This window comes from Macaca thibetana, chromosome 17 (assembly GCF_024542745.1).
Source record: "Macaca thibetana thibetana isolate TM-01 chromosome 17, ASM2454274v1, whole genome shotgun sequence".
NCBI lineage: Eukaryota > Metazoa > Chordata > Mammalia > Primates > Cercopithecidae > Macaca > Macaca thibetana.
In genome coordinates this window covers 9,849,595-9,868,477 of record NC_065594.1, presented here as the reverse complement: position 1 = coordinate 9,868,477, position 18,883 = coordinate 9,849,595, and the positions used below count along the sequence as shown (strand labels likewise).

At 45.3% G+C, this 18,883-nt stretch overlaps 2 protein-coding genes across 12 annotated transcripts in view; one reads left to right on the top strand and one right to left on the bottom strand.

The window, feature by feature from the left end:
- The window catches only part of ALOX5AP (arachidonate 5-lipoxygenase activating protein), a 734,005-nt gene that overhangs the window by 22,762 nt on the left and 692,360 nt on the right, over nt 1–18,883 (bottom strand). Inside the window, exon 2 of one of the 2 annotated variants that reach the window (XM_050766947.1) lies at nt 2,097–2,223. In XM_050766947.1, the coding sequence (XP_050622904.1) occupies nt 2,097–2,166 (70 nt within the window). In that variant the 5' untranslated portion in view covers nt 2,167–2,223. Of the gene's footprint in view, nt 1–2,096; nt 2,230–18,883 lie in introns of those variants that run through there. The other variant, XM_050766948.1, reaches the window with a different exon arrangement.
- HMGB1 (high mobility group box 1) overlaps nt 1–18,883 on the top strand; it is a 979,364-nt gene that overhangs the window by 713,474 nt on the left and 247,007 nt on the right. The window lies entirely within an intron of this gene.

The window sequence follows — 18,883 nt, the reverse complement described above, 5'->3', positions numbered from 1 at the left end:
CCCACAGAAGAAGATTTAATCCTATCTGTCAAAAAGAATTCAAAATCTCACACCCACCTCAATCTGAACAGGGTTTGCTAAACCATGATGGCAAAGCCCAGGATAAAGCCCTGGGCAGAGCAGGGCCAGTTCCCTAGTGCACCTCCGTTAGGAGAGGTGAGGAGAGCCTGTCCTTGAAATGGAGAGCTCTGAAGCTTCCCCCAGCTCAGCTCTGAATCGAGAGGGAGCCGGACAGAGTGAACTCAAACTTCATAGCAGAGTTCAGCCCTAACTGCACAGACAGGTGAGGGGGCACAAGGTCCCCTGTCCACCGATGCCCCTCAGTTTTATTGATGGGTGTCAGGGGAGAGGTGAATAAGTGAATACTAGAGCTGAATAAGTGCTGGCCACCTGCCCACCCCTACAGCTACCTTCGCAGAGACTGCAGGCGTGGCCGCAGGCTGACCTGTCCATCACTGGAGCTGTTTTGTTCCCTGCTCTATTCCCCCGTACCCAGAATACTATCTGGCCCAGAGCAGGGTCTCTGTACATGTATGCAGGTTGAATAAAGGAATCCTTGCCAATTTACAGGGCCAAGGGAGCCCCGTGTGAAACCGTAAGGGCTCAAGGAAATGGTGGCCTAAATAAGCCATTTGTTCCCTCTCTGAGCCACAACTTCGTTGTATGTAATTTAGTATAAAAATGTTTGGGTCAGAGAACCACAAAGTATAGTTCTTATAGAAAACATACTTGGAGTGTACGAAGCTGGGCCTTTCTGCCCTGGAGGCTGAGGGGGAGGCTTGCTCTGTGCCCAGGAGGCTACATCACCATCATCTGTCCACACTCAAGATGGGGGAAAATAGAATATCCCAAAGTGATTCAATACTCAAAGTTCCAAAACGTGACAGCGTGTCAATGTTCAGTAATCACCACGAAGCTACAGCAGCTGCCCTTAGTAATTACTCTTTTTTTTCTCTATCTTTTTTTTTTTTTTTTTTTTTTGAGACGGAGTCTCGCTCTGTCATCCAGGCTGGAGTGCAGTGGCCAGATCTCAGCTCACTGCAAGCTCCGCCTCCCGGGTTCCCGCCATTCTCCTGCCTCAGCCTCCCGAGTAGCTGGGACCACAGGCGCCGCCACCTCGCCCGGCTAATTTTTTGTGTTTTTAGTAGAGACGGGGTTTCGCTGTGTTAGCCAGGATGGTCTCGATCTCCTGACCTAGTGATCCGCCCGTCTCGGCCTCCCAAAGTGCTGGGATTACAGGCTTGAGCCACCGCGCCCGGCCTCTCTATCTTAATAAATATAAAACACAAAGGCACTGGAGATACTTATGAAAGTGGTCTGAGGCAGTCCTAACTCAGAACTTTAGGGAGACAGCTCTACACAGCCATCCCTTTTCCAGATCTAGGTATCCTGCTTGTTTTTTTTTTTTGTTTTTTTTTTTAACTAATAGTGGAATAATGGAAATGCAAATGCCGAGCAGGACAATTTTCCTCTCTCTCTCTCTCTCTTTCCGAAGTATACAATGCATATGAAAAATGCTTCTAAAATTATACATGCTAGAGAAAAAAAAGGTGTCACAAAAATAAAACCATGTTTCTTCAGAAGAACAAAAGAAAAAAGTAATATAGAGGAAAAATAATAAGATGATTTTTCCTACACACCTACCAAAATCACTCTTTTTAGACTGCAGATGACTGGGAACTTCAATTGCACTGCAGAAGTTAGAAAAGCCCCGTGTCTGCGTAAATGTGTATATCATGTTCCCTTTCTAGTCTTCTTACCTTCCACCTCTTGCCTGGCTACATTAATCAATAGCTAAAATGCTGATCATAGACAGTTCAGTGAGGGTTTTAGCAAAAGCCTTCAAGTTGCAGCCCTGGCTCTAAAAATGGGACCAGTCATCACCACGAAAGTGAAAGACTAAGAGGAGGAAAACGCCAAATTTACACAGAAATACACACAACCCTACACATTCAAATAAAAAGAAGCAAATAAAGGTAAGGTAAAAGTGTGTGTGCATGCGCACACACAGACACAATAGTTTAAGCCTGATTTCCAAACACCCATCAAAGAAAATCTCCCCTTCTGTCCTTCCCTGAGTAAAAGGTTTTCCTTACCGTTCTGGACCACGCTGATGAGGGTGACAATGGCCAGCAGGACAACATTGCCTACAGTTTCTTGATCCATGTTTGCTTCAGGCTCTCCGGAGAGGACTGCTCTGGCTCCGGCCCCACAACCTGCCCTGTACAGGAAGGGGAAGTGAGAGCTTGCACTCTTTCATCATTAGAATTTCTGAAGATCCCCAGCACAATGACACAGTGCCTCCTTCTTCCTTTTTTTTTTTTAAACTAGCCACCAAAATGCCCTGGCTGTGGTTCAGTGCAAGCTACTAGGGGAAGCAGGGCTTGGCAGAGGAGCAGACAAAGCCAGCACTCTCCCACACTTCCTTGTCATGGGAAACTTTCCTGGGAGTCTCCAGAATGAATCCTGGATCCAAGACTAAGACCAGCATGAGCCCAGCACAGGCACCAGAGAATCTGGAAACTGCCATCATCTCTGACCTCAGCAAAGAGAAAGAAGGGAAAGAAAACCCGACACTTTCAAGTCAGACAGAGTGGCATAAGCCTGTAACCCCGGCACTTTGGGGGGCTGAGGTGGGAAGATCGCTTGAGCCCAGGACTTTGAGGCTTCTGTGAGCCGATGACTATGCCACTGTACTCCAGCCTGGGCAACAGAGAAAGATTCTGTCTCACACACACACACACACACACACACGTAAAATGAAACTTTAAACAAAATGTATACAACACCAAAAGATCTGTGCCCCAAGCACTGTCCTTCTTTTTTTGAATTCCAAGAAAAAAAGTGAACACTTAACACACAGTAGGGCCCTCAGTAGCAGCCACATAAGGTTTGAATGAAGGAAGGAATCAATGGCAGTGGGGAGGGACAGCTGATATCTCCATTTCTTCAGAGAAAAGTAATACAAGGAATTAATGGATTAAACCAAAGAATTAAAACCAAACCAAATAATTGGCGAAAGGCAGAAATAGAGTTACAGATGATCCCTAAGGGAAGTTTCCAAAGGATTGTTAAACACTGCAACTGGCTTTTCTGAGGCAATTGTAGAAACGCCTTCCTGGAAATTCTTTTCAACTTAGTACGAGTAGAGCGGCTGTGCTTTCTGAGAGAGTGTAAGCGTGGACCTGCCGGGTGGGTGAGGTGGCCGTCTGGTATTCTGCAGCTTAGCTCAGTGTGAATGGCAATCCCTCCGAGGTTACATGGCAAATGCAAAACATCTGCAACCTTTGTACCAGACTCAGCTATTTGGCATTGGATGAGAGGCGCTTTTATCAAAACTTCACTTTGAAAGGGAACATGGACCACCGTAACTGGTGGCAGCAGGGAGGGCTGCGTCTCGGCTTGGAAGAGGTCAATGCAGGGGAAGATATTGCTCCCTCAGACATACAGTGCCAGAGGCCAGCTTGAGTGCCCTCGGTTCAGCTGAGAGAGAAAGGCTGGTGGAGGCAATGTGCAGAGTTGCAAGCGGGGAAGCCAGTAGCCAGGGCAGTCGGGCTGGTCATGACACACTTGGGTACTCCCTGAGTACCTAGGGCACTTTGTAGAGTGTAGACTTTATATTAGCCAAGGCTCTCCAGAGAAACCGAACCAATAAATGAATAAATCTCCATATACACATATACACACACACATATCTCCATATGTGTATATATATAGATTTTTATATATGGAGATGTATATATGGAGATATATATATATATATGGAGACAATGAGGTACAGTTCCACATGCACCCGTGACTGGGTTGGGCTCTGCACTCTCTCTATACTTTAAGAGCATGATTTTCTGTGATTGGGCAGAGCTGACCCACTTGGTGATCCACCCTCCTCTGCCTTTCAAACATTGTTTAGTCATTACATATATATATATATTGCAGATTTATAATAGAAATTGGTTCACATGCTCATGGAGACCATGAAGTTTCATGGTTTGCCATCGGCAAGCAGGAGACTCGGAATAGCTGCTGGTGAAGATGAGTCTGCATTCAAAGGCCTGATCATCAAGGAGGGCAATGGTGCAAGACCCAGTCTGAATCCAAAAGCTGGAGAACCAGGGGCTCCAGCGTCCAAGGGCAGGAGAAGATGGATGGCCCAGCTCAAGAAGAAGAGGGAATTTGCCCTTCTGCCCACTTTTTGTTCTATGCAGGCCCTCAGTGGATTGATGACACCCACCATGTTGGTGAGGGTGGGAATTCTTTACCCAGTCCACTGATTCCAGTGCTGATCTCTTTCAGAAACACCCTCACCAACACACCCGGAAAAAACATTTTACCAGCTACCTGGGCATTTTTTAGCTCAATCAGTTTGACATAAAATTAACTACCACAGAGTTATTACAAGATTTGTTAGGGCTCAGCACTTGCAAGATTTGTATATTCACCTTAGTGAGATCCAGTTCATACCTGCAGTTTGGTAAGTTTCAGGGGATGTTTGGGTTTTGGTAGCCAAGAAGTTTGAACCCCATAGAGTTAGCCCTTCTAACATTTACCACATCTTAGTGACAATGCATCAGAAGTGAAGGCCAGTCCTCTTACAAAGTATTCCAGTTGCAAGCATTAGAAACTTAGCTCAAACTAGTTTAGGCAAAAAGGAGAATTTATTCACTCAGAGTCTAAAAATCTGACAACCGAAGTTGAAAAGAGTAGAGATGTGGTTAGGCCTTGGAGCTAGAAAGCTTTCTCTCTCTCTCTTAAATGTAGCACTCTTAAATGGGATTCTCTCTCTCCTGCCCTTCCCTCTTTTTACTCTCTCTTCTGTCCCTTTCTCTCTTCCCCTTCTCTCTACCTCTGTCTCTTTCTTCCAATCTCTCCTCTCTCTCTCTCAGCTTCTCTTAGCATGTCAAACGTATTCTCTCTGGAGGCCTGTTTCCTGGCGACATCTTCACCGTCTCTGGAGTTTTACATTTTACAGCTTCCATCACCTGTCAAAGACTGACTTCTCTCATCTAATCTCTTAGGACAGCCTCATTGGCCCAGGCTGCCTGGGTGTCCATTCTTGGAGAGGTCAACCAGATGGCAGGAGAACGAAGACCCTGGTAGTTCTCACAATTATCATATGGCAGAGGGGGACTAACCCCGCAAAGAAAAACTGGGAGGAGGGAATGAGAGGTGTATTTACTGTTGCACTTGATGGTCCAATGCTTATAATCCGCAGATTAAAATTTCCAGTTTTTAAAGAAGTTTCTCAATCCTACACACTTCTGTCTTTAAAACTCATCCCAATCTGCCGGCACACGAAAACAGCACCTACGGGGACCAACATGGTCAGCCCCCACCACCACTGGAAACCTTCCGGGCTCCGTGGAACGCAGGGACCCATACCTTCTGGGGCCCCACACATGGGAGAAAAGTCCAGCCATTCGCGCTTTAGAAGGCCCAAAGGCGCCTGGAGAGGTGCTGGGCGCCCCTGCTCTGAGCTCCTCGGAGTCACCCGCAGCCGCAGCCGGCGCGCAGAGCACGTGCAGAGGCCCGGGGATGGAGGGAGTCCACTTCACCCGGAAGAGCGTGTTAATAGCCGAGACGGCCATTAAATGTTAAATGACAGAGCACACATTAAGATTCTGGCTGCGGCTGCAGAGGAGCACTTATCAGAGGTGAAGCTCTGGAAATGCCATTCATCTCAATAGAGAGCTGCTGAGACAGAACAAAAAGACGAGGGGCGCCGGGAGAGCCAGGGAGGGGAGCGCAGCCTGCCCCGCCTGCCCGGATTCCCGCAAGAGACCGCCTGGCCGCAGCCCAGAGCAGCCCAGAATTTGGAGGCGCTGAGCGGCTGTGTCGTGGGGACCTAGTCTGTGCTGGACATTGTGCCCAGAGCCTCACGTTTGCTCCTCAGTGCAACCCTCTGAGGGACAAATTACGCTCCTCCCATTGCCCAGAAAGTGAAACTGAGGTTCAAAGGGGTTAAAAATGTGGTCAAGGGCCTGGCACGGTGGCTCACGCCTGTAGTCCCAGCACTTTGGAAGGCCGAGGCTAGAGGATGGCTTGAGTCCAGGAGTTGGAGACCAGACTGGGCAACATAGCAAGACCCCCGTCTCTAGGAAAAATAAATTAGCTGGACGTGGTGGCAGACCTGTAGTCCCAGCTACTCGGGACTGAGGCAAGAGGATCGCTTGAGACTGTGGAAATGGAGGCTTCAGGGAACTGTGATCTCAACACTGCACTCCAACAGAAGGAGATCCTGTCTTTAAAAAAAAAAAAAAAAAAAAAAAATGTGGTCAAGGCAGAGACCCATATAGCAAGGAGCAGAACGAGGGTTCAAGCCCAGGCCGGTCTGGCTTTAAAGTCTGGGGTTTTAATCACCCTACGTGGTGCTACTGGAGTTGTCTTCAGAACCTGGGGCTCCCTGGTCCTTCTGCATTTATGCCTGGCAATCCCCTCACAGGCTAAAGCACTGAGCACTGGCCCCTCAGCCCTGAAGAGAGATTTTTAGAAAGGAAAGAAAGGAAGACATATGCACTTTACAGGAAATAACATATCCCCACGACATCTGACCGTTAGCAAAGGTAATTTTACAAGAAATATCCCACAGCGACAGCCCACCCCTCTCCCGCCCATCCCCTGCTCCCAGCGCCCTCCATAATTATGCATATGCTGCACTGATCTGTGTGTGACAGGTTAGTTAGACAAATGTGCTGGGAGTAGGCAAGAATAATTAGCACATTCATTAATTAGAGTACTGTTAGTAGTTTGACTGTGAAGGACAACCATTTGTCAACAGAGATCAGGACAGCTGGGGCCAAGGAGTGACTCAGGGGGGCAACAATTCAGGAATGCCGAGGCTCTGCCTAGCTGCTGTTAAAAATCCTAGGAGCTGTGCAGACACTTTGCGTCAACATGCCTCCATCGCCATGGCAACAGGGCCACTATGCCCGGCTGTCAGCCTACAACATTCACGTGGCCTTCATCCTCATTTCAGGGTACACGTTGCCATCTCATGACATCTCTTCCCTCCACTCCCCATTCAGGGTTGCCCTCTCTGTTCATTAGGACGAGGATTGACTGGTGGTGAGGGAGAGGGGCAGGAGGTGGGATCAGTGCCAAGCAGGGCATAGAAATACAGCCCAGGTCTACAGGCTGGAATTATGGATGGTTACACAACAGTTCCTTTTCATTTCAGTTAGTCTCAAGAATATTCAGACCAATATTGATCTGAATGATAAGTGATATGAACAGAGAGACCAGGCATGGTCTGTTCCAGATGTCACATGCCAGTGGTGTCTGTGAGAACCAAATCAACCTGGTTAAAGTGTCGTTTCTCCTTCCCCGGCCACAATCAGGTGGACTTTCCTTCCATGAATGGCTAGCTCATGGTTCTGAACAGAATTGAACTAAATTGAGATGAATCCTCATGCCATCCTGTAGCTGAAGAAACAAAGATAGTGAATTTGCTGTAGCTCATATGCTATTGATTGAACTCCATACATGCTCAGAGTGCTTTACAGAGATGACCTTCTCTATAATCTTAAATTGTAAGCTGATCGTATCGGTGCAAAGCAAGCAAATAGAAGGCAAAGTCCATAGCCATTCACACAGATAGCAGGAAGCAAATGTAGTTTCTGCAAAACCCCTTCCTTTTCCCATTACAAACTCACACCACACAGTGTATTGCTTATGCGTTTGTAGGAAAATGAAGCAAATGACACACGCATATGGAAAACATCACGTAGTGTGTTGTGTAAGAAAACAAAGGTTAAGGCCGGGTGCCATGGCCCACGCCTGTAACCCCAAAACTGTGGGAGGCCGAGGCGGGCAGATCACCTGAGGTTAGGAGTTCAAGACCAGTCTGGCCAAAATGGCAAAACCCTGTCTCTACTAAAAATACAAAAATTAGATGGGTGTAGTGGTGTACACCTGCAATTCCAGCTCCTTGGGAGGCTGAGGCAGGAGAATCGCTTGAACCTGGGAGGCAGAGATTGCAGTGAGCCAGGATCACGCCACTGCACTCCAGCCTGGGTGACAGAGGGAGACTCCATCTCAAGAAAAAACAACAACAACAGGTTAGACATGGATTTCTTTGCTCCAGACTTAGCTTTATCTGTTTTGTAGGCTATCCAAGGAAAGGAGGTCAGTCATGGGCATGGCCTGCCTTGGAAACATTCAGTTCTGATAGGATTAAAATTCGTGATGCCCATATATGCTCAGTTAATTTTTGATGAAGTAATTCAATGGGGAAAGGAAAGTCTTTTTAACAAGGGTGTTAGAACAACTGTATATTCTTATGGGAAAGAAAATGAACCTTGACCCTTTCAAAAAATCACACAAATTATAACTAGAAGTGGCTCTTAAACATAAACATAAAAACTAAAAATATAAAGCTTCCAAAAGAAAACATAGGAGAAAGTCTTTGTGACCATGAAGAAGGCAAATATTTTTTAGATAACACAAAAAGCATGAGCCATCCAAGTAAAAAAACAAACAAAAAAACCACAAAAAACAATAAATTAGACTTCATCAAAATGTAAAATTTCCACTCTTCAAATAACAACAGATATTTTGCTAAAAAAGATATACATATAGCCAGTAGGTACATGAAAAGATGTTAAACATCATTAGTCACTAGGGAAACACAAATTAAAACTACAATGAGATAACACGATACACCTATTGGAATGGTTAGCAAGGGTATGGAGCAACTGGAACTATCAATCATTGCTGGTAAGAATGTAAAATGGTAAATGTAAAAACGGCAACATGTTGGGAAGAGTTTGACAGTTTCCTTTTTGTTTGTTTGTTTGTTTGTTTGTTTTTTAGAGACCAACTTTCTCACTCTGTCACCCAGGCTAGAGTACAGTGGTGTGATCATAGCTCACTGTAACTTCAAAGATCTGGGCTCAGGTGAATCTCCCACCGCAGCCTCCTGAGTAGCTGAGACTACAGACACACACCACCACACCCTGCTAATATTTTTTATTTCGTAGAGACAGGGTATCAATCACTATGTTGCCCGGACTGTTTGAACTCCTAGCCTCAAGCAATTCCCCCACGTTGGCAGTTTCTTAAAAAGCTACACATACACTTACCATATGTCCTAGAAATTTCACTCAGGTATTTCATCATTAGAAATGGAAATACATATTCTGTATCAGTCAGGGATTGACCAGAGATGCAGAACCACTAGACAATATTTTATATTTTTAAATATATATACACACACATTTTTAAGGGATTCATTATAGGGATTAGACCATATGCAATTAAGGAGGCTGATTAAACAGTCTGAGTGTGGTTTTGTTTTCTGGAGTTGCTGTAACAAAGTAGCACAAACCGAGTGGCTTAAAACAACAGAAATGTATTGTTTTACAGTTTTAGGGAATAAAAGTCTAAAAATCAAGGTGTCGACAGGGTCATGCTCCATCTAAAATCACTAAGGGAGGATTCCTTCTTGCCTCTTCCTGGCTTCTGGTTATAATCCAGCTGCCACCACCTCCATCAGCACACGGTGTTCTCCGCTGGTGTCTCTGTCTTCCTGTGGCCATCGTATAAGGACATTGGTTGTATTGAATTAGGAGCCCATCCTGAGCCAGTATGCCCTCATCTTAATTCATTAGATTTGCAACGATGCTGTTCTCAAGGTTACATTCTGAAGTCCCGGCAGGTAGGGCCTCAACCTACCTTTTGGGGAAACACAATTCAACCTTTAACAGTGAGGCTGCTGTTTCTGTGGCTGGGGCTGACTCCTAAACTCTAAAGGGGAGACTGTCAGGAAGGGAAGGAAGGCATGACGTGTGAGAAGCAAGGACAACCCAAAACCCGCAAGACTGAGCTGACACTGAAATTTGCGAGAAACCACAGGATGGGCTGGAACCCGTATCTATCACTCACCAACATGAAGCCCCAACTTCAACGTTGGGGTTTTCTGCAGAAGAATCTGATGCCCTCATCACAGAGCAGTCAGAGAAACTGAAGGAGTTTCCAGCAGAAGCTGGAACAGCTGTGAGCTCAACCACTGACCTAAGCCAACCAGATGATGGGCAGATTCCCAACAATGTGAGACAGAGCCACATGCCCTTCCTGACCTGCTTAGTGTAAAAAGATACTGCTCCTTCACTCCCACCTTCCTCATCTCATGTGAAATGTCTCCAGTGGCCCACACTAATCCAGAGGTACGTAGGAAAAGTGAATTTGGGGAAACATGGCTCTAGTGTAGGCACATTGACACAATACAGATCTACCAGGGCTTACCTGGTGTTAGCTTAGCATCCATTCGCACCTCTTAACCATGCTAAAGTTGCCTTCCAAAAAGACCATGTTGACTGGGCACAGTGGCTCACACCTGTAATCCCAGCACTTTGCGAGCCCAAAGCAGGTGGATCACTTGAGGCCAGGAGTTCAAGACCAGCCTGGCCAACATGAAGAAACACCTCTACTAAAAATACAAAAATTACCCTGGCACACCTGTAATCCCAGCTACTCTAGAGGCTGAGGCTGGAGAATCACTTGGACCCAGGAGACAGAGGTTGCAGTGAGCCAAGATTGCAGCCTGGGCTGCAGAGTGAGACTTGAGGGGGGGTGAAAAAAAGGGCAAAATCATGCTTCCGCCTAACAATGAAACTTTCTCTCATCCAGTAGAAAATGCACTAACCCTCTTCTCTTTATTCATCTTTGAGTGATATTCATTCTGCTTGTAACTAAGTCGCATTCCTTTTTTGATATCTTGTAACTTAATACTGAGATATAAAGTTAACTACCATTAACACATATTACGTTTTATAGTAGAGAAATTGAATAGAGGAATAGGAAAAAACTGGTTAGCTGGTGTGGTGGTGCATGCCTGTAGTCCCAGCTACTCGGAGGACTAAGCAGTAGGATCAGTTGAGCCCAGGTGTTCAAGACCAGCCTGAGCAATATAGTGAGAGCTCATCTCAAAAAATAATAATAAATGAATAAACTGGTTAATATATGTACAAATACATTTTTATCAAGATAAACAAGAAATATTCAACACTATCACCTTCCTCATTTCTCAAACTGCTTGTATGATTTTTGACTGACATTTATAACTACCTTCCGCTACTCATTCTATATTCCCTTTGGAATTCCCCATGTTCATGAATAGGAATTCCAAGGGGAACACAGATGGAATATAGATGGATATAGATGGATACAGATAAAATACTCTCCTTGGAATATGCCCACCTCAGTGAGTCCAAGTTCCTTGCCTGGTGGCTCAAATCTTCATTCCTGAAGGGCCTGGACCACAATCAGTCCTCTGTGTACTAGGTTGGTGTCGCTTTCTATTGACATTAGTCACAGACACATAGAGTACATACTCCTCACCCTCATTGTGAAGTGACAGTCCAATTTCTCCTTGGTAATTAGGATCAGTCACCCCAGGTGGGAAAGGAACCCCCTTCCTTGCTTGTGTATTCACTGGCATGAGGAGATGGCGAACTGAGCTGTCAGTTTAGTGGAACCACCATTGTATTCCCTGATGGAAGCATTCCCCCCATAGGAACTAAGATTTCTGCAATAGCAGAGCCCAAAGTTACAGGAATGGGAAGGAAAAATTACTACTCAAACACCAGGGTGTTAGTGAGAAAAGCCACTCCCGTTTTGACCCCATGATTCTTGGACCCATGAATCTTGACAGTGGGAGAAATAGTATCATGTATTGGCCACTGACTTAAAGCATCCTGGAGGACATAACCCCAGGCCAACAAGGTGTTGCTGCCCAGCTGGTGCTGTCACTGAGCCTTTAAAATCCATTCCACTGTTCTAATCTGGCCACCTGCTTCACTGTGAGGCCAGTGAAGCCCGTGATCAGAAGCTCATATCTGTACTTCCTTTGCTGTAAGATTACTTCCTTGGTCAGAAGCAATGGTGGCTGAAATTTTATAACAAATAAAATTAAGCCCACGCATGGCGGGTTTGGCAGAGCATTGTAGTCAGGGAAGGCACATCCATGTCTAGAGTAAATGTCTATTCCAAGGAAGACAAAGCACTGCCCCTTCCATGATGGAAATTGTCCAATGTAATCAACCTTCCACCAGTTGGTTTTCTAGCCCAGGGAATGGTGCCATATTGCCGTAGATTTCTATCTTGGCAGGATGAGCACTCAGCAATGGCTGGAGCCAAATTGGCCTTGATGAGTGGAAATCCATGTTGCTGTGTCCATACATAGCCCTGCCCGCCTGGTCATGATATATGTAAGCCCGTTGGGCAACAGTGGCTGGGGAAATAGACTGGCTAATGCTGTCAGAATGAATCATCTAATTCAGCTGATTTTAAAATCCTCTTCTGCTGTGGCTGCTCTTTGGTTAACATTCATATGGGATACATATTCTCATGTTTTGTGTGTATTCAGAGAATTCTATCCATATACCTCTTCCCCAAGACTCCTTGTCACCAGTCTTCTAATCAAGTCTCTTGGAAGTTCCTGATCATCAGACTAAACCATTAACCACTCTCTGTGATTTTGTGTAAATCTGTAACTTATGGCCATCTTCTCTTCTAGGCAAAATGAACACCCACTTGTATTGCTCTAAGTTCTGCCCACTGAGGGGGTTTTCCTTTGGCACTGTCCTTCAGGGGTACCCCAGAGTAGAGCTGTAGTGCCTCAGCTAGGCACTTCAGGTAGTACCAGCACTATAAACTATGCTCCAATTTGTTTTTTCCTCCATCAAGTAGGCATAGGAAACTCCCCGTGAAGCCACAGATGCAGACTGGGAGGGAGCAGTCAACCTGGTAACAGTACTGGCTGGGCCAAGGGCCTGCGCTACTTGCTCTTGCAGCTTATTTGTGCCTGCAGGACCTACTTGGCCCCAATCTCATATTCCATTTGATGATGGAACACTGCTGTGTGCACCCAACTTTCTGCCTTGGGTCAGATGACTCTTGTTCACAATGGACAACTCAGGTCAAAAGACAACATGGTGGCCCATGGTGATGCATTTTGTGTTTATTATTGATAGTAGCTAGAAGATGTTTCTCAAAAGGAGAATAGTTATCTTCAGGGAATGACAGCTTTGCTCCAAATCATTAGGTGCTATGCTGGGGTTCACCTATAAAGGCCTGCCAAAGGCTCCAAACAGCTTCCCTTTCCACTGCAGCTACTTTAAGCACCATCATGTCAGTTGGGTCTTAAGGCCTAAGTGGCAGAGCAGCTTGCCCAGCAGCCTGAGCTTGTATACACAGCCTACGTTCATTGTTCTGGGGTCTCATTCAAAACTGGCAGCCTTTAGGTTTCAAAATGGTGCAAAGCTGGAAACAACCAAATGTCCATCAGGCAGTAAATGGATAAACAAATTGTGGTATATTCTTATAATGGAATTATCCAGTAATAAAAAGAACAAACTACTGAGGCACACAACATGGATGAATCTCAGAAACATTATGCTGAGCAAAAGAAGACAGACACAAAAGAGTGAATGCTGTATGGTTCCGTTTGCATGAAACCCTAGAAAAGATAAGTACAATTTATAGCAATAGAAAGCAGATCAGTGGTTGCCTGGAGCTGGGGCTAGGGCTGGATATTGACTGGAGAGGGACACTAGAATAAAAATTCACTCGTTACTGTGAGAACGGCAACAGGCCATGCGTCACCATGACAAAAAACACCTCCCACTAGGCCCTGCCTCCAATATTAGGGATTAAAGTTCAACATGAGATTTGTAAGGAACAAATATTCAAACTATATCAGATACAGTTTTACAGGCCCAGATCCTAAAGAGGATCAGATGACATCTGGGCAGGAGAACTGAACGTTATATATCCTCTATGTTCTTTCATTTATTCACTCGTTCAACAAATACTTACTGAGCACATATACCATGTGTCATGCACTGGCTTGGTACCAAGCAATAGAACCAGTTAGTGTTAATATTGGTTAGGATAAAGTTCATTTGCGTATAAGCAAAAAATAAAAAATAATAATAATAAGCAATGGCTTAAACACGTAAGCTTTCATTTGCCTCTCGTTAAAGGAATTCCAGTGGTAGGCAAGCCAGGGCTGGTGTGGTCCAAGGTGAACAAGAACATAGGTGCCTTCATTCTTCCTGTTCTACCCATCATAAAGCGGGCTTCTGCCTTAACATCACCTGATTGCCTGAGACAGCTTTGAAGGGTCTGCCATCTGCACCGCATTTTAGGAAGCGGGAAAGAGAAAGAGTAAGCAGTGAAATGAGGAATTACCTCTTCAACGAGCTTTCCTGGAAATCCCACCCTTCAGCTTCCACTTCTATCTTATTGGCCAGAATGCTGTTGCATGGCCATTGCTAGCTTCAGAAAAGACGAGGAATGTAATCTGTCAGCTGGGCACTTTACTGCCTTGAATAGAGCTTGGAATGAATGGGAAACATTTTGGGTAGTCAACTTCCTCAATCTTTTTTTATAGAGGATGTCAGGAAAATCTTACCAGAGGAAGTGGTGTTTTGGCAAATACAGGAGGAAAGAAGAGACAATATGTTCAAAGATCCTGAGCAAGAGAAAGGCACCATGAAGTTGAGGACCTAACAAAATTTCCATTGGGTGGGAAATCTCATTGAAAAGATGATGTGGGAGGGGTTGGGGAATCACATCACAAAGGGCCGTGCTGTTTCCATTAAGGAGTTTCAAAATGATCCTGGGGGCAAAGAGAAGCCATTTGAGGATTTTAAGAGGAGGAGTCTCACAAATGGTTTTGCATTGTAGAGTAGAGCACTCTGGCTGCTGTGTGGAACACAGATTGGAGAGACCAGCACCGAGACAGGGAGAGCAGTTGGGGTCTGTTCCAGAGAAGAGATGGTGGATTAGACTAGGATGGTGGCCATGGCCTTAGACAGAAATTTGTGTATTGAGGGTCTGTTTGCTAAATAGTAGCTACAAGGCTTAGTGAGGGATAGACGGTGAGGAAGAGGAGTCAATAATAATGTTCAGATTTCTGACTTAAACAACCAGATGAATGTTGGTGCCACTGCCTGAGAAGTCGCTCTTAAGACTCTTTAGCTATCCTGACTCTTACAGTACTTAGTTGGGGCCATTTGGGAATGTTGCTGAAGTTCTCCTTGCTTGGCTGACTTTGGCTATTCTTGAGTAAATGTTTGATAAGCACGATAGCCCTCAAACAACCCATTTGACAGTGGATTGATTGAGACATGGCAAAATTAAACTTGATGCAGATGTATGTGTATTAAAAATGAATGCCCATCTCCTATGGCCTCCTGATAGAGAAGAGAGATGTGAATTCGGCTAGCAGAGAGAAGGAGCGTTGGGTGGGATCAATGAAGAGTCCATGAACCCTGTGCAATGACTGGAGAACTGAATGACAAGCTTCATTTCCCCGGTGTGTGGCTATGGGGTCCCCAGATCTAGGTTAGGGATTCAGTATCCATACCTCATCTTGGGACTGAATTACAACCCTTTCAACCAAAGAGCATCTGCTCCCACAGAGAACTGGGAAGGAAAATTAGAAAAGCAGTTGTGCCCCCCAGAAAACGCTCTCAGGGCACAGCAACCCATTCTCTTAGGGATGAGCAGGGAGAAGGGATTTCCTTTTCTGCCTTTTATTGACAGAAATTTTGCAACATGCAAGGAAATAGGATATTCAGATTAAATGACTGGGCATTCAAATATTCAAAAGTTAAGTTCCTTCTCCCAGCAAAATTAGCCTGACCATATTAACAGAGTTATATATTGCATGAAAGTGGTTTAGTTCCTGTTTTCCTTTTGAATAAACTGGCTAAAAATATTATTGTTTGTGGTGTTAAATGGATTTCATAACTAACACAGGATGTGGCTAAATTCATAGTACTGTGATAATTTTAATTGAATTTTCTGACTCCTACATGTTTGTCAACTTTTAACACTGTATTAAGCATAAGGTTCCAATGTTATTAATATGAAATGCTCACATTCCCTTATGACTGTGATTATATTTTGTTATCATTCCTGAATGTTGTATTAAGTCTATTTAAAAGATATCCCAAGAGACCCTTATATGTTTACTGCATTAGAAGAAAAACAGATGTTCTCACACATCCTGAGAGATAATACAATTTACATTGCGTATGCAGCTTGTTGAGAACCACTTAAAGATCTTTCTAGGTGGCCAGAGGGTTTAAGTAATCCATAGCATCTGACAGCGTGTCATATTAGAAAATTAGAAAAAAATACCAATCACATTTTCCAAAAGCAAAAGCACATTTAAAAATTATCCTCTGGAGGCCAGGCACGGTGGCTCACGCCTGTAATCTCAGCACTTTGGGGGGCCGACGTGGGCAGATCATGAGGTCAAGAGATCAAGACCACCCTGGCCAACATGGTGAAACACCGTCTCTACTAAAAATACAAAAATTAGCTGGGCGTGGTGGTGTGCGCCTGTAGTCCCAGCTACTTGGGAGGCTGAGGCAGGAGAATCACTTGAACCCAGGAGGCAGAGGTTGCAGTGAGCCAAGATCAGGCCACTGCACTCCAGCTTAGCGACAGAGCAAGACTCTGTCTCAAAAAAAAAAAAAAAAAAATTATCCTCTAGAAAAAAAAAAAAGGGGGGGGAACAGAACATTTGAACCACAGTCCTCCTGTTCTCAGACTGTGATTGAATTACAATCACAAATTAGAACTGACATGAGTTTTTCAGTAGAACATCCCGACTGGTTGCCTCACTCACTTGGAACTTGTCCATAGTCTCACTTCTCTAGAAGAAGCCAACCACCTATGACATAGCAAGAGATGACCCTGGACAATCAAAATAGATTAAACAGAGAATAGTCACTAAACAGTATTGACTTTTGGAAATGTCCTAACCAGCCTGGTTATTTTATGAAGGATTGTAACAAGCTTAGTTCTCTGAAATCTATACCTAGAGCAGATAATAAGCAAGAAAGTAAGGAGAAATAAGGAGAAGGATACGAAATATTTGTTGAATGCAGCCAAATGCAAGCAGCCTTACACATATTATTTAATCTTTATGACATCCCTATGAAGAGGTATAATTATCCCGGTCCTCAGATGAGGATACTGAGACAGAGAGAGGTCACACCGTGTGCGTGCACCATATGCATGCAGTGAAGCTGAAATCCTAGCCTAGAGAGTCATTACGTGAACAACAATTACTAACTTCTATGAAACGTTTTCTAGGTATACCAGATACAGCACTTTATATCTATTATAACCCTTAATTCTTACAAAGGACTTTAAATCAACCTCCATTATTGTCACCATGCCTTAGACGAGTGAATTGAGGCTTGGAAAGTGTAGGTCCCTTTCCCACCATTGCACAACTAGCTGACAACTGAGACAGGACTCAGACCTGGTCAGTGTGATGCCTGAGCTCGTGAGATTTCACCACAGCCTGCACTGCGCTGATAGGCACGATGGCAACAGAAGTGGCGACTTGATGGCAGAACACAAGAATAAAGCTAGGCAGGCCAAGACATCCGAAAGATGCTGCTGTCACTCAAGAGGAAGGCAGCAGTTTGGATCAAGGGAAGACTGTGAGACATGTGCCCACATTCTCTGTGAACGTCGGGGAGGGAGAGTGTCCAGGTGCTCAGTGGTCAGCTATGAGCATGGCGGGAGAGGGCTGTCATGACCTCAAAGGTCAGCATTTTACAGGAGGTCTGGGAGCTGCATTGGGCAGCTAGGTCTACCCCGATCCCAGCTCCTGATGCAACCTCAGCTTCCAGTGTAAACCCCATGTGTTGACCCTGAGCTTTGTGGAATGGAGAGAATAAAAGGCCTTTTTTGAGAAGGTGGCAGGGATGGCAGATTCCAGAGAAAGCGATAGGTGAGAGGAGCTTTCAGAGAAGAGGCTGAAGCCGCACAAGAGTTTGCAGTTCATGGTGTGAGCTTTCCAAAGGGCACAGTGGATGGGTTTGCAATGGAGAAAAGGATGGAGGAAGGGGGCAAGGGTGGGTCAGAGACATGGGGAGAAGAACTGAGCAATAAGGCAGTGTGTAGTTGTGGAGTTATTACAGATATGCATATCTGTAATAGGTTTTCATCCACAGTTCCTGGCTCATAACTCCCATAGCCCTTACTACAGTCTTGTGTTACAATGTTGAGTGTGTTAGACCTCAGGGGCAGTCCTCAAAAACAGAATCTTTCGGCCGGGCACGGTGGCTCACACCTGTAATCCTAGCACTTTGGGAGGCTGAGGTGAGCAGATCACCTGAGGTTGGGAACTTGAGACCAGCCTGACCAACATGGAGAAACCCCATCTCTATTAAAAATACAAAATTAGCCGGGCATTGTGGCGCATGCCTGTAATCCCAGCTACTCGGGAGGCTGAGGCAGGAGAATCGCTTGAACCCGGGAGGTGGAGGTTGCCGTGAGCTGAGATCGCGCCACTGCACTCCAGCCCAGGCAACAAGTGTGAAACTCCGTCTCAAAAAAAAAAAAAAAAAAAAAAAACAGAATTTTTCTGACCTACTCCCCCGACCCCTTTCACCTGCCCCTCAAGGCAGGACTCTAATCTTGCCCCCACCCCACCTTTCTGATTGTGGGTTTTAGGACCCTCCCCAGGGAAGCTCTTGTCCTATACCCTGGGGAAAGAATGTGGGTGTCTTGAAGCTTCCATAAAAACCCAAGAGGACTAGGTTGGGGAGCTGAACATGTGGAGGCTGACAGGCAGGTGAAGGAGAACTCGTTCATCTACTGAGAGAGTGGCGCACCCCAGCTCCACAGGGTCAGAAGCTCCTGCACTAGGGACCTTTCCACACCTTGCGCTACGCATCTTTCTCTGCCTGTTTTTATCCTTTAAAGTGTCCTTCGCGATGAACTGGTAGCTGTGTTTCCCTGAGTTATGTGAGCCACTCTAGTGAATCAGTCGAACCCAAAGAGCGGGGTGGTGGGTGCCTCAACCTGAAGTGGATTGGTCAGAAGTTCCAGAGGCCAGCCCTCCGCCTGGGAG